The sequence below is a fragment of the Rattus norvegicus genome, chromosome 5 (genome assembly GCF_021556685.1).
Source record: "Rattus norvegicus strain SHRSP/BbbUtx chromosome 5, alternate assembly SHRSP_T2T, whole genome shotgun sequence".
Lineage (NCBI taxonomy): Eukaryota > Metazoa > Chordata > Mammalia > Rodentia > Muridae > Rattus > Rattus norvegicus.
Window position 1 is genome coordinate 91,203,926 of NC_141538.1, and position 15,612 is coordinate 91,219,537.

A 15,612-nucleotide genomic window follows, 5' to 3' on the forward strand; every position below is an offset into this window, starting at 1 on the left:
TTTGTCCTGGTCATGGTTTCCTTCACAGCAATAGAATCCTGAGACACTGCCTGAGAAAAGGAGGGAAGGAAGAACATAAGAGACAAAGGGCAGCAGGGAAGAAAGGATGGAAAGCAGGTAGGAAGGAAGAAAGAAAAGAAGGGACAAAGGAAGACTGGTAGGTCCAGTGGATCAGGTTTGTTGGCTCAGGACTTCAACCTCAGCAATCGGTAGTCCAGAGGAAGCAGGTGTGTATCAGTCAAGGAGACAGTCTGGCCTACAGAGAAAGTTCAAGGACAACCAGAGCTACCTCCTGAGACCCAGTCTCAAACTAACAAAACAAACAACATCTACAGAGCCTCAATACCGAAGATCAGTCTGCAGAACAGGATGGAGGAATGAAAGATTTGACTCTCAGAACTTCTGCAATGATCTCTGTCTACAAATCATGCTTGCTTACAACACATGCACACACCCGTGTGCACACGCACACATACACACACATACACACACACACAGACACTCACACACACTCACACACTCATACATTCGTGCAATATGAGATAAAAAAGGAATGTATATAGATTACTCCACACAGCCTAATAGTGTATACACTATTACGCAGATGAAGGAGAGATACATTGACATCACTCGATTGACATGAGGACGAACTAAATCTTTATTTAAAAAGGTAAAAACCATGATGAAATATTGCAAGACAAGATTCAACCAAGTGAGAGAGGAAAAATGTATAATACTCTTAAAAGGTCATGGATTTCGAGTCCTGAATGGCTTGATTGTGTCAGTCTACTGAACAGGAAGCTGTGTTCTATGGTCTGCAACACACCAATCTTGGTTGCTATCCTGAGGTAAGTTCTGGAATCCAGGAGGTGCCTCAGGGCTCAAAAGAAAGGAAGAATGGCAGTTCCAACTGAGGGAAGGGGCCCAGCCATCCCAGAGCCCAGAAAGGGCTGTACAGCTGAGACTCTGGGAACTAGCATGAACAAGGACTGGGGCTTGATCCCAGGAACAGCATGTCAAAGGTTCGCGAGCTCCCGTGCCTTCCACGGGCAGTTCAACACTCAGTTGGCATACGGGACATTTTCCAAAAAGGGACGAGGGTGTCTGTAGGCTAATCAAGCTCCCTTTGCTGATTGAACTCTAAAAGTCTGTCATTTCTCAAATGATACACAGTTCCTAAAGGGCAGGTGGAAGGATCCAAGTCAGTGAAAGCTCTCAAAGGTCCAAGTTCCCGCGAGAATCTTCGCAGGATTTCTTCACAGGCAGGCCCTGTGTCTCTAAGTGGAGTGTCCCCAGGCCCTAAAGGAGGGATCCTCAGGATAGGCAGATGGTTTGGTGCTCGCTGAGGACACAAAGCCTGCCTGCTGGCCTCTCTGGCCTGATGTGCTCAGCCCAGGGTGACGCTTGCAACCCACGAAGGGTTAAGAGATGTGAAGGGCAGTGGCCTGCTCTGTGCACCACTTAGCTGTCCTGGGTTGTAGGGCCAGGTGTATCTAGGCAGGCTGGCCTGTGCAGACCAAATGGAATTGACTGTGTGAAGAGCCCAGTGCAGGGCTGCTCCCGCGTGAGACAATTGCCAAGTGAGCCAGGCGCGCTGTGAGACAGTGGGCTCCCTGCTGCTGGAAGGCCCAGGCAGGAAGGCACCTCCAGGGGTTTGGAGGTCGTCCAGGGCCACCTGCAAGGCACCCATGTTGGTGAAGACTCTGGACATCAGCAGGGAGAACGTCGGGAATGAGAGGGCTTCCGGAGAAGGGTGTCTGCGCCTCTTGGCTGAGTTGTATGGGGCACCATAGCTGTCTCCGGAGGGCCTGCGCTTCAGAGTCCTCACAGGAGATCTTAGCTGGGGCCTTCGGTCCTTTACATGCAGTTTTGTGTGCGAGGAATCTGTGGCAGAGACAATGGGCATTACTCAGAGTGCACACTGATTTCACCCAGCAGCCTACCCTACCATAACACCACCGCGAAAGAGCTCTTGAAAGAGCTTTTTCCATGCCCTGATAGGGTCTGTTTCATGTCCTGTGGAAACACACCCTCCCCACAGTGCCTTAGCACTGGAAGCCCCAACGAACCAGTCACCACCAGCTGTTTTCTATGCACGGTTTGCTTAGCACCCAGGGCATTTGCCCCCTCGGGTCTGCTTCTTCAAAGCCCAGACCTACCTCTCCTGTGGCTGGAGCCATGCTTTTCCCTTCCTATCTCTCTGGAGGAAAACGGTCTGGCCCTCCTCTTCTCATCCAGCTCGTTACTGCTCTTGTCAGGTCTGCAGGAGGAGACAGCCCAGCTTTGCCCAGATCGCTTCTGCCTGGGGACCTTAGGCTCCAAACTTGGACAGGTGTTCTCTGTGGGGACAAGAGGTAATTGGTGAAAGGTCCCCAACCTTCCTAAGGAAAGCCTGAGATAAGGCACCATGAGGCCAAGCTCCTGGCACGCCTTACAGTCCCATGCAGAACCCCACTACTTTTCTATTCCACATCCCCTCTTTGGTGAAGGCTTACACATGCTTGGGATGTTCCCAAGTTGCTTCAACAAACATTCCAAAATACAGACCCAGTGACCCTTGGCTGACCTAGGCTCACCCCAAAAGCAAACACAAACACACACACACACACACACACACACACACACACACACACACACACACTCTCTCTCTCTCTCACAATTTGTTATCAAATGTGCAGTGAGGGCACCATGAAGAGTGCAGCCGACCTCCTTCCTCAACTTCAACAAGCCCACCAGTAGCTCAAAGATGGAAACCCTACCTTTGCCATTGGCAGAGGACTTGGAACGCGGGCCACTGTTCTCCCCACCTTCAGAGGACTGTTTCTCTTCTCTCTTCTGCTCTAGGGGCTGCTTTCTCTTGGAAGGAGATACGATGGGCATCTCTAAATTCACAGGTCCAGGCTCCTCCACTTGTGCTTCACTCCTTTCTGCCTCCATCTTTGGCCGGAGCTCACGGGCAAATGGTGCTGATTGTAGAGTTGATTGGCCCTAAATGCAGTCCTGAAACTCCACCCCCTGGCAGAGCTCTTGCAGGAGCTTTCGCCAATCCCTGTCAGGCCACACCCAGGAATAGGGAGGGGCGACTTAATTCAATCTAACTCGAGGAATATTCCTTCTGGTTGACTGCCATGCTTTCTCTACTAAATTGGGAGGGTTTGAAGCTGAAGGCCACAGTTAAATTTCTTCTCTAATGGGTGTCCTAAACAGGATACCAAACACACAATGCTTTTTGAACTCTGATTCGATGCTTTAGGTTTGCTATAGAGTTTCGACCTCCAGCCCACAAACTTGTCTCCCTATCTCTGTGTGGACGTTTCTATGGGTGGTTGGGTGAGAGTGTGCATGCATCGGGACATAGGTGTGCCCCTTTGTGTGTGACCCTACTACCTCCTGCTGAATTGGTGTCTACATGCATGTGTGTGTGTGTTTGTGTGTGTGTGTGTGTGTGTGTTTGTGTGTGTTTGTTTATTTTTGCAGTATCCGTGATTGTGTGTGTGTGTGTGTGTGTGTGTGCGCGCGCGCGCATGTGTGTGCATCTCAGATGCTTGCTGAGTTGTCTGAGCAATTTTTTCAATGCCACCTGACCAGATTGGTTTTCCCCAATTGGCTCTTGATTTGGAAACGGTATGGAGCCAGTCTTCTTCAACTATGGGTTTTTAAAAGCTGCACTCAATGAGTTTCTTCATTAGGATATAGGTACAAGCCCACAGTTGCTATGGAGGAGAACATGGTCGATTGAGTAAGAACAGCAACTTGTAGGATAGTAGACTTGAATGCTTATCCCTCAGGAAAAGAGTACTACTCGGGAAGGATTTAAGTTGTGGTAGGGCCTTAGGGTAGGCATGCCTATGCTTGGAAACGTGGTGGGTGAAGCCAGTTGGTTGTTTTGTGGTTTCAAAACCACAGCCAGACATACCCTCTCACTGCTGCCCTGGACCTGGATAAAGAATGATTAGTTACATGTGATTCCTCGGCCCCCTCTCACTCTCTTTGCCACCATGCTTCCAGCCCTGATGGCAATGAACAAAACTACTGGCAGCGTATGCAAGCTGCTATTAAATGCTTTCTTTTACCAATTTGTCCTGGTCATGGTTTCCTTCACAGCAATAGAATCCTGAGACACTGCCTGAGAAAAGGAGGGAAGGAAGAACATAAGAGACAAAGGGCAGCAGGGAAGAAAGGATGGAAAGAAGGTAGGAAGGAAGAAAGAAAAGAAGGGACAAAGGAAGACTGGTAGGTCCAGTGGATCAGGTTTGTTGGCTCAGGACTTCAACCTCAGCAATCGGTAGTCCAGAGGAAGCAGGTGTGTATCAGTCAAGGAGACAGTCTGGCCTACAGAGAAAGTTCAAGGACAACCAGAGCTACCTCCTGAGACCCAGTCTCAAACTAACAAAACAAAAAACATCTACAGAGCCTCAATACCGAAGATCAGTCTGCAGAACAGGATGGAGGAATGAAAGATTTGACTCTCAGAACTTCTGCAATGATCTCTGTCTACAAATCATGCTTGCTTACCACACATGCACACACCCGTGTGCACACGCACACATACACACACATACACACACACAGACACTCACACACACTCACACACTCATACATTCGTGCAATATGAGATAAAAAAGGAATGTATATAGATTACTCCACACGGGCTAATAGTGTATACACTATTACGCAGATGAAGGAGAGATACATTGACATCACTCGATTAACATGAGGACGAACTAAATCTTTATTTAAAAAGGTAAAAACCATGATGAAATATTGCAAGACAAGATTCAACCAAGTGAGAGAGTAAAAATGGATAATACTCTTAAAAGGTCATGGATTTCGAGTCCTGAATGGCTTGATTGTGTCAGTCTACTGAACAGGAAGCTGTGTTCTATGGTCTGCAACACACCAGTCTTGGTTGCTATCCTGAGGTAAGTTCTGGAATCCAGGAGGTGCCTCAGGGCTCAAAAGAAAGGAAGAATGGCAGTTCCAACTGAGGGAAGGGGCCCAGCCATCCCAGAACCCAGAAAGGGCTGTACAGCTGAGACTCTGGGAACTAGCATGAACAAGGACTGGAGCTTGATCCCAGGAACAGCATGTCAAAGGTTCGCGAGCTCCCGTGCCTTACACGGGCAGTTCAACACTCACTTGGCATACGGGACATTGTCCAAAAAGGGACGAGGGTGTCTGTAGGCTAATCAAGCTCCCTTTGCTGATTGAACTCTAAAAGTCTGTCATTTCTCAAATGATACACAGTTCCTAAAGGGCAGGTGGAAGGATCCAAGTCAGTGAAAGCTCTCAAAGGACCAAGTTCCCGCGAGAATCTTCGCAGGATTTCTTCACAGGCAGGCCCTGTGTCTCTAAGTGGAGTGTCCCCAGGCCCTAAAGGAGGGATCCTCAGGATAGGCAGATGGTTTGGTGCTCGCTGAGGACACAAAGCCTGCCTGCTGGCCTCTCTGGCCTGATGTGCTCAGCCCAGGGTGACGCTTGCAACCCACGAAGGGTTGAGAGATGTGAAGGGCAGTGGCCTGCTCTGTGCACCACTTAGCTGTCCTGGGTTGTAGGGCCAGGTGTATCTAGGCAGGCTGGCCTGTGCAGACCAAATGGAATTGACTGTGTGAAGAGCCCAGTGCAGGGCTGCTCCCGCGTGAGACAATTGCCAAGTGAGCCAGGCGCGCTGTGAGACAGTGGGCTCCCTGCTGCTGGAAGGCCCAGGCAGGAAGGCACCTCCGGGGGTTTGGAGGTCGTCCAGGGCCACCTGCAAGGCACCCATGTTGGTGAAGACTCTGGACATCAGCAGGGAGAACGTCGGGAATGAGAGGGCTTCCGGAGAAGGGTGTCTGCGCCTCTTGGCTGAGTTGTATGGGGCACCATAGCTGTCTCCGGAGGGCCTGCGCTTCAGAGTCCTCACAGGAGATCTTAGCTGGGGCCTTCGGTCCTTTACATGCAGTTTTGTGTGCGAGGAATCTGTGGCAGAGACAATGGGCATTACTCAGAGTGCACACTGATTTCACCCAGCAGCCTACCCTACCATAACACCACCGCGAAAGAGCTCTTGAAAGAGCTTTTTCCATGCCCTGATAGGGTCTGTTTCATGTCCTGTGGAAACACACCCTCCCCACAGTGCCTTAGCACTGGAAGCCCCAACGAACCAGTCACCACCAGCTGTGTTCTATGCACGGTTTGCTTAGCACCCAGGGCATTTGCCCCCTCGGATCTGCTTCTTCAAAGCCCAGACCTACCTCTCCTGTGGCTGGAGCCATGCTTTTCCCTTCCTATCTCTCTGGAGGAAAATGGTCTGGCCCTCCTCTTCTCATCCAGCTCGTTACTTCTCTTGTCAGGTCTGCAGGAGGAGACAGCCCAGCTTTGCCCAGATCGCTTCTGCCTGGGGACTTTAGGCTCCAAACTTGGACAGGTGTTCTCTGTGGGGACAAGAGGTAATTGGTGAAAGGTCCCCAACCTTCCTAAGGAAAGCCTGAGATAAGGCACCATGAGGCCAAGCTCCTGGCACGCCTTACACTCCCATGCAGAACCCCACTACTTTTCTATTCCACATCCCCTCTTTGGTGAAGGCTTACACATGCTTGGGATGTTCCCAAGTTGCTTCAACAAACATTCCAAAATACAGACCCAGTGACCCTTGGCTGACCTAGGCTCACCCCAAAAGCAAACACAAACACACACACACACACACACACACACACACACACACACACACACACACACACTCTCACAATTTGTTATCAAATGTGCAGTGAGGGCACCATGAAGAGTGCAGCCGACCTCCTTCCTCAACTTCAACAAGCCCACCAGTAGCTCAAAGATGGAAACCCTACCTTTGCCATTGGCAGAGGACTTGGAACGCGGGCCACTGTTCTCCCCACCTTCAGAGGACTGTTTCTCTTCTCTCTTCTGCTCTAGGGGCTGCTTTCTCTTGGAAGGAGATACGATGGGCATCTCTAAATTCACAGGTCCAGGCTCCTCCACTTGTGCTTCACTCCTTTCTGCCTCCATCTTTGGCCGGAGCTCACGGGCAAATGGTGCTGATTGTAGAGTTGATTGGCCCTAAATGCAGTCCTGAAACTCCACCCCCTGGCAGAGCTCTTGCAGGAGCTTTCGCCAATCCCTGTCAGGCCACACCCAGGAATAGGGAGGGGCGACTTAATTCAATCTAACTCGAGGAATATTCCTTCTGGTTGACTGCCATGCTTTCTCTACTAAATTGGGAGGGTTTGAAGCTGAAGGCCACAGTTAAATTTCTTCTCTAATGGGTGTCCTAAACAGGATACCAAACACACAATGCTTTTTGAACTCTGATTCGATGCTTTAGGTTTGCTATAGAGTTTCGACCTCCAGCCCACAAACTTGTCTCCCTATCTCTGTGTGGACGTTTCTATGGGTGGTTGGGTGAGAGTGTGCATGCATCGGGACATAGGTGTGCCCCTTTGTGTGTGACCCTACTACCTCCTACTGAATTGGTGTCTACATGCACTTGTGTGTGTGTGTGTGTGTGTGTGCGTGTGTATGTGCATCTCAGATGCTTGCTGAGTTGTCTGAGCAATTTTTTCAATGCCACCTGACGAGACTTGTTTTCCCCAATTGGGTCTTGATTTGGAAACGGTATGGAGCCAGTCTGTCTTCAACTATGGTTTGCTAAAAGCTGCACTCAATGAATTTCTTCATTAGGATATAGGTACAAGCCTACAGTTGCTATGGAGGAGAACATGGTCGATTGAGTAAGAACAGCAACTTGTAGGATAGTAGACTTGAATGGTTTTCCCTTAAGACTTTAGTACTACTTTGGAAGGATTTAACATGTGATATGGCCTTAGGGTTTGTTCGTTTATGCTAGATAAATCTTGTGTGAAGTATGCTGTTTGATTTTTTGTTTTTCAAACCCTGAGCCATACAGAGCCATGGACTCCCTCTGACTTCTCCTCATGGACTTTACAAAATAATGATCAGTTCCTTATGCATGTTCAGCCTCACGCTTCCACTCTGATGACAATGATCTAAACAACTTAAAGTGTATGCAAGCTGCTATTAAATGCGTTTTTGTTTTGTTTTGTTTTACCAAAGTTGTCCTGGTCATGGTTCTCTTCACAGCAATAGAATCCTTAGACACTGCCTGAGTAAAGAAGGACAAGCAGAACATAAAGCAAAAGGAAAAAGGGTAGCTGGGAAGAAAGAATTGAGAGAAGGTATGAAGGAACAAGGAATGTAGGAACAAATGAGACTGCTCGGTCCAGTGGATCTAGTTTTTTGTCTCAGGACTTCAACCTCAGCAATTCCTAGTCCAAAGGAAGCAGGTGTGTATCTGACAGGAAATCAGCCTGACCTACAGAGAAAGTGCAAGGCCAACCAGTGCTAAGTTCTGAGACCCAGTCTCAAACTAACAAAACATCTACAGAGCCTCGTTACTGAAGATCATTCTGCAGAACAGGATGGAGGAAAAAAGATATGAGTCTCAGAACTTCTTCAATGATCTCTATCTACAAATCATACATCCTACCACACACCCAAGTACTCTCTCTCTCTCTCTCTCTCTCTCTCTCTCTCTCTCTCTCTCTCCCTCACACATGTTCAATATGGGATCTGAAGGAAATGTAAATAGGTTTGGTTCCCATTACTCCCAATAGGCCAATAGTGTATAAAGTCCTAGACAGATGAAGGAGAGATCAATTGTCCGCACTTGATTGACACATAGATGAATTAAATCTTTATCTGAAAGGTGGATCCAAGAGAGATATTAAAAATGGAACACTCTTAACAGGTCACAGGTTTTTGAGTCCTGAATTTATTGATTTTGTCAGAGAGTTAGTCTACTGAACAGGAAGCTCTCCTCTAAGTTCACCAACACACAAAACCTAGAAGAATTACTGGACTAACTTGTTAACCTGAAGTAAAGACAGGATTCCAGGCAGTGCCTTAATGCTCAGCACTAAGAAATAAGTAAGAAATAAGGGCAGTTCCAAGTGAGGAAAGGAGCCCAGCCTTCTCAATGCCTAGAAAATGTTGTGCCGCTCTGGTGCTGTGCAACTAGCATGCACAAAGACTGGAGCTTGACCCAAGGAACACCAAATATATTCCTCCAGGAGCCTTGTTCCTTTCATGGGAAGTTCAACACTCACTTGGTACAAGAGACCTTGTTACAAACTGACTTATTAATATTCTCCCTTCTAGATATCTTCACCTTTCAAGTTCTTTGTATAAAGCTCCCTGGAGAAGAAACCAGTAGTCTACCCACTTCTGGATCCTGTATGATTTAATACTGATAACAGGTGAACAGTTGTTCTGTAGACACATCTTCCATAGGAAACTCACTTCATTGTTATTGGATATGATTCTTGAAATAATGATGTTAGTACTATGGCTATTACAGTAGTCATTTTCAAGCTTCTGGCTGTCAAGTTCATCGGCAATATGGTATTATTGGCCATTATATGAAAACATGGTCATCCTGTCAAATACCTTGTAATATTTTGTTTAATCCAAAGAACAAAGTTGCTATCAACTTTTCAGTGCATCTGTCATTTTTAATGATTATAATCTCTGCAGAGAATGGTAACTGTTCAAAGTGCCCAAGAATAAGAGGTTGAGTGTTTACATCTAAGTAGGACATCTTTATTAATCCTCATCTTGTTGAGACTCCAGCAACAGCAGTGCAGAAAAGGGTTGAAAACATTTAGACCTGGTTGATGGACAGAATTATTGCTAAATGTTGTCATCTAGACATGACATTCCTTTTATATTCACGGACTCACAGAAGCTATGGTTACCAGAGTAAGACCTGTACAACATGAAGCTAACCAATAGTCTGGTATTCATGGTGGAGGTGCCCTGAACACACTATCCTTCCTTGTGGAGCTATGGGCAGTTTCTAGTTTCTGGGGAAGGAATATACATTCTTCTTTAAACATATGGCTACTAGTAGGTTTTCCATGTTCCAGTAGATGGCTCCGTATCCATACACATATGAGCAGTAAAAAATGGAACTAATTGTCCCTTATAGGAATTATATCCAACCATAATCTTGAGTGAAAAAAATGTACACTACTTAATTTAATAGAAAAGATGAAATATTCAATAGATTGCTGTGTTGGTTTGTATATACTCTACCCAGGGAGTGGCATGATTACAAGATGTGGTCTTGTTGGAGTAGGTGTTTCTTTGTGGATGTGGCTTTAAGGCCCTCATCCTAGTTTTCTTTAAGCCAGAATTTTCCAAGTAGCCTTTCCAAGAAGAAATACACAGCTTCTCCTCCATCATACCTCCCTGGATACTGCCATGGTCCCACCTTGATGATAATGGACTAAACCTCTGAAACTGTAAGCTAGTCCAAATTAGATATTGCCCTTATAAGTTGCCTTGGTCATGGTGTCTGTACACAACAATAAAACCCTAATTAAAACGGAAGTTGGTACTAGTAGTGGGGTATTGTTAATATAGGCCTGACCATGATTATGCTTGAAAGAAAGTGGATTTTGAAACTTTGGATTTGGAAAGCAATGGGATATTTTTAAATGGAGCTTAATGTGATATCCTAGTAGAAATATGGATGACTTCATTATTGAGAGTGATTTGAATTATATGGACCTAGCCCAAGGAGTTTCAGTGGAGAATTTTAGTATATAGTCAAAAGACTGTATTTGTGGTATTTTGTTGAAGAATATAGTTACTTTTTGCCCTTGTTTGAAGAGTTTACCTGAGGCTAAGGTGAAAAGACTCAGGGTAATTGCATTGACAAAGGATCTCAGAAATGCCCATCATAGACTTTGTTCTCTGGTTAAGGCTCATGAAGAGCATTATAAACAAGTATAGCAATCTGAGAAGGAATATATATAATATTAAATTGAATTAAGGGAGTAGTGACCTTGGGGTAAGATCTCACTCAGTAAACTAAACCCAACAAGTCTTTTAATCCCAGGAGGCAAAGACAAGCAGATCTCTGAGTTCGAGGATAGCAAAACAATTTCTAAGTGAAGAAAACTTAGACTCAGTGGAGCACACTATTAATCCCAGTGCTTAGAAACAGGGATGTAGCTATCTGAATTCAAAGTCAGTCTACAGAACATGTTCCAGGACAGCCAAGCATAGGCAGTAAAGGAGTTGGTAAACAGAAAGCTGGTGATAATGTTATAGAAATTTCAGCCCCAGGAATCAACAGAACTCTGCAGCTTTGTCCACGTGGCTCTGATTTTAGAGTCCATAATAGAAGGAACTACTGGGACAATTGATGTTGGTTAGCTGGAGCTAAGAAATTTGTGGTGATTAAGAAGAGACCAGCATCACTGAGATGAAAATTTCTGGGAAGTGTTTTCTGAGAGTACAAAAAAAAAATGTGTTCCAGAGATAGCCAAGGTTGTACCTTGTGCTTCAGCTGAACTTGGTAATGTATAAGAATCACCCAGGTAAAACTGGTTTTGAAAGCATGAAGGGGTCATGAAGAGCAGCTGAGGCTAGGCTAGGCACTGTGAGAGGGCATTGAAGGTCATTAATGAAAATACAGCCTCAGTTGTTGTTGATGGCCCATGACTGGAGGTGTCATTCATGCAAAGGAGTTGATGTTTGGCATCATAAAGAGAACCTATGAGAGGCTATTGGTGAAGTCTAGTTATAGCAGAGGACCCTAGAATATTAGAGATCCCAGTACCATGGGATAATTACCAAGAACAGCAACAGTAGTGGAGTGGATCAACCTGAGCTTAGAGTGCTACAGAGGGCAGAGCTGGAGAAGTAATGCCAGTCCTTTGGAGGAACCCAGATGATCATGTGTGGATCCGTGATATGGAAACAAGATGCTGTAACAGTGAAGTTGACTTGGAGACTCCAAGACTTTTGTGATACCATGGTGTATCTGATGAGTAAAGCTGCTAACAGAGAATGGAACCAGCCCAGAGAAAGAAGATTTTTGCAGTCAACAAAGATGAAAAGGAGTTGGAGATCTGAAGACCACTGTGTTATTCAGGGTTCCTATTACTGCACAAAACATCATGATCAAAAGCAAGTTGGGGATGATAGGGTTTATTGAGCTTACACTTTCCACATTGCTGTTCATCACCAAAGAAAGTTAGGACTGCAACTCAAGCATGTCAGAAGTAGGAGCTGATGCAGAGGCTACGGAGAGATGTTACTTACTGGCTTGCTTCCCCTGCCTTGCTTAGCTTGCTTTCTTATAGAACCCAGGACCACCAGCCCAGGGATGGCACCACCTGTTGTAGGCCCCGAATGGCCTTACTTCAGGAACACAACCCACAACACAACTTGACAAAGTTACGCTACAATGGCAAGAGTTTTAATGATCCATGTACGTGGGGTTGCTCATCCTCACAGGGAGAGGCAACAACTTACCCAAAAACCACACAACTTTTACTCTTTACAGAGGACAGACTTCAGAAACAGGACTAGCTGGTCCATTATCATTGTTGGTACACAGGACAAAGGATCTTGACAGGTATTGGCTAGCCTGCTCAAGGGGCTGTTCTTGACTTAGTTAGTCACTTTCCTCACCTGGCCTTGGAAAATCACTGGGAAAGGGCTAAGTTGGAAAGTTCCTCAGAAGGTGGGAGAGGAACTGGGTGGTCGGGCAAGGTCAGGATGACATCTTGTGGTTGTTCTCAGAATTTACCATAGGGAGGGGTAGGAAGAACAGTTGGTTTTGTTTTGGCTGGTTTCCATTAAGCCTGGTCATTCTGACCACCAAGACCTTACTCCTGTTTTCCCAGAACCTCGTTCTTACAGCTTTGTTTCTTGTATCTATGAAACTTATTTCTTCATACCCACAATGGGCCCTCCCCATTGATCACTAGCTGGGAAAATGCCTTATAGCTAAATCTCATGGAGGAATTTCCTCAACTGAGGGTACTTTGTAATAATTCCAGCCTGTGTCAAGTTGGCACACAAAACCAGCCAGTACTATCACCTTGAAATCAGACATGGAGATGTAGAGTGTGGAGTTTGCCCAGCTGTTTTCCTGTCTTTCCTTGGGAGTTACAGTTAAATGATTGGCTGAATCTCAGAAGAGACCTTGAACTTTGGACTTTTAATATTTTTGAGACTGTTAGACTTTGGGGACTTTTGAAGTTGGACTAAATGCATTTTTATATTATGCTATGTTTAGGTATGGCTCCCACAGACTCATATGTTTGACCAAACCTATGGGGGACAGGGAGTGGAATGTGATGGTGTGTATATGCTCAGCCCAGGGAGTGGCAGTATTAGAAGGTGTGGCTATGTTAGAGTAGGTGTGTCCCTGTAGGTGTGGGCTTTAATACCCTCATCCTAGATGCTTAGAAGTCAGTATTCTCCTAGCAGCCTTCCAAGATGTAAAGGATGCTTCCCTCCTTTAAATATGTACCAGGAAGTGAAATGGAGCTTAACCCTGTGTTACTTAATGGTGATAATGTTATAGAAATTTCAGATGATGTAAAGATGTAAATCTCTCAGCTTCTGTACCATCCCTGCCTTGATGATGCCATGCTCTGAATTTGATGATAATGGATTGAACCTTTGAACCTGTAAGCCTGCCACAATTAAATGTTGACCTTGTAAGAATTGCCTTGGTCATGGTGTCTGTTCACAGCAATAAAACCATAACTGAGACAATCGCTATGAAATATTTCTATCATCCCCCTACATTTGTGTCTTTTATTTACCTCCCCAAAAGTTTCCTGAGAGATCAAGTATTTAAGTATCAGTAGTGACAGAAATAGAGAAGACCATTTTCTGCATAATTTTGGACAACTGCTGTTCTAAGTAAGATGTAGATATAATAATCACTAAAATTAGAACAAAATACTTTTGACTAATCAAAATATTTTTAATTCCACTTGGCAAAATCTACCATAAATTAAATATTTAAAATGAATCTGAAACCTATGAAAAATAGTTGATATACCATGGTCTAGTTTTTTATGTCCTGAACCTTCATTGAAATGTTACAGTGACATTTGAAAGTACAAGGAGGGGATATGGAAGCAAAGTTTAGAGCAACGACTGAAGGAATGCTCATTCAGAGCCTGCCCCACATATGGCCCATGTAACCATATATATACACATCCACTAAAACTAGATAAGATTGATGAAGCTAAAAAGTGCAAGCTGAAAGGGACTGGATATAGATCTCTCCTGAAAGACATATCCAGAGCATGTCCAATACAGAGGTCAATGCTAGCAGCAAACCACTGAACTGAGGAAAGGACCCCCTTTGGGGGAATTAAAGAAAGGATTGAAAGAGCTAAAGGAGCTTGCAACCCCATAAGAACAACAATGCCAACCAACCAGAGCGTCCAGTGACTAAACCACTACCGAAACACTATCCATGAACTGACCCAGGTTTCCAACTGGATATGTAGCAAAGAATAGACTTGTTGGAGCCCAGTGCAGGGGAATGTCCGGTGGGGGACAGTAAGGGGGGTGGATGGGAGGAACATCTGTATGGGGGAGGGGGAGGGGAGGAGGGCTTATGGACAGGAAACCCTGGGAAAGGTAATAACATTTGAAATGTAAGTAAAGAAATGCATCTAATAAAAAAGAAGAAAGTACAAGGAGAAGAAATAAAGAATTTAAGAAAGTACAAAGAAAAGAAACACTGAACTTAAGCAAATAAGACATAAAAATTAGCTGTTATAAACTCGAAATTTCCCAGCTCCCTAAGTGGAATCAGAGCATGCTGCCCAAATACATAATTTTACATTTGAACTGTTTTCAGGTAAAAGCAATAGGCAGGGAAACATATTTCTATAAAACGATGACATGCACTTCTTTTAATAATTGCTCCTTCTTGCACCATAAAGAGGAAAACACTCTTTTCTCTGGACACAAAGAATCAAAATTCATATAAATATGCACAGACTCTGCTAAAAATCACCCTTATCTTTCACTTACTTCCCTCATGTATTTCTTAATTAGTTTTGCAGTGCACTCTCCCAGAGGAACAATTCTTTATATGAGAACTTGTCCACAATTTATTGCTTAGTTTAAGTGGTAAATAAAACAGTTTGGTGTGGTGACATATGGCTGTTATATTGACTCAAGATGCTAAGGAAGAATAATTGTGAATTTGAGGCTAGACCTTGAGTTACTTTGAGGAGGACAATGTTTCAAATAACAAAACAACAACAACAACAACAACAACAACAACAACAACAACAACAACCACGACAACAACAAGTTAAAAGGAATACAGCTCTGTGTAAAAGTGCTTGTGTAGCCTGCTCAGGACCCTGAATTCTCCTCCAACATCAAAATGTGTACTTAGCACTCTTTTACTATTTACTTCTCTTCAGTAAAGTTTTAGCATATTTAAAATAACAATAGTAAGGCCAAACACATAATATGCAATTTCTCCTTATCATTTTCCTTAGTTCATTTAATATGTAGCTTCTAAAACTAAACTGAAAACAATAGGTGGAAAGTTTCTTCTTTTCAATACTCTCACAAGAAAAATAAGTAATAAAGTAGAAAAATACCATTGTACTTTTCACACTGACCAAGATATTTTGAAGTTTAAACTTCTCTAATGACATATTTAGTGGAGAAAGGTAGGAAAATGGGTTGACCTGTGTATCATTCGCACACAGGAGTGATTTCTATAAAGACATGTAAGTATCTTTCTAAAAA

General features: G+C 44.6%; 2 protein-coding genes and 1 pseudogene across 2 annotated transcripts; 1 reads left to right on the plus strand and 2 right to left on the minus strand.

The window, feature by feature from the left end:
• Positions 1 to 1,387: 1,387 nt before the first annotated feature.
• Positions 1,388 to 2,937, minus strand: LOC134479075 (uncharacterized). The gene is made up of 3 exons (XM_087551820.1): positions 2,760 to 2,937; positions 2,160 to 2,339; positions 1,388 to 1,884 (listed from the first exon to the last, which is right to left on the minus strand). Exons 1-3 carry the CDS (start codon positions 2,935 to 2,937, stop codon positions 1,388 to 1,390), a joined length of 855 nt encoding a protein of 284 aa, XP_087407946.1.
• A 2,524-nt stretch (positions 2,938 to 5,461) lies between these two features.
• Positions 5,462 to 7,005, minus strand: LOC134479076 (uncharacterized). Its single transcript, XM_087551821.1, has 3 exons — positions 6,828 to 7,005; positions 6,234 to 6,413; positions 5,462 to 5,958 (listed from the first exon to the last, which is right to left on the minus strand). The coding sequence occupies exons 1-3, from the start codon at positions 7,003 to 7,005 to the stop codon at positions 5,462 to 5,464; spliced, it is 855 nt and encodes a 284-aa protein (XP_087407947.1).
• Positions 7,006 to 9,360: 2,355 nt separating this feature from the next.
• The window catches only part of Smarca2-ps2 (SWI/SNF related, matrix associated, actin dependent regulator of chromatin, subfamily a, member 2, pseudogene 2), a 52,054-nt pseudogene continuing 45,802 nt past the window's right edge, over positions 9,361 to 15,612 (plus strand).

Bases quoted from the DNA above. Each gene is read 5' to 3' on its own strand.
- LOC134479076 (XM_087551821.1), bottom strand. From the start codon at position 7,005: ATGGAGGCAGAAAGGAGTGAAGCACAAGTGGAGGAGCCTGGACCTGTG. The intron at 6,414-6,827 runs GTAGGGTTTCCA...TTGTCCCCACAG, and splicing joins GTCCTCTGCCAATGGCAAAG to AGAACACCTGTCCAAGTTTG. The intron at 5,959-6,233 runs GTAGGTCTGGGC...TCTCTGCCACAG, and splicing joins TGGCTCCAGCCACAGGAGAG to ATTCCTCGCACACAAAACTG.
- LOC134479075 (XM_087551820.1), bottom strand. From the start codon at position 2,937: ATGGAGGCAGAAAGGAGTGAAGCACAAGTGGAGGAGCCTGGACCTGTG. The intron at 2,340-2,759 runs GTAGGGTTTCCA...TTGTCCCCACAG, and splicing joins GTCCTCTGCCAATGGCAAAG to AGAACACCTGTCCAAGTTTG. The intron at 1,885-2,159 runs GTAGGTCTGGGC...TCTCTGCCACAG, and splicing joins TGGCTCCAGCCACAGGAGAG to ATTCCTCGCACACAAAACTG.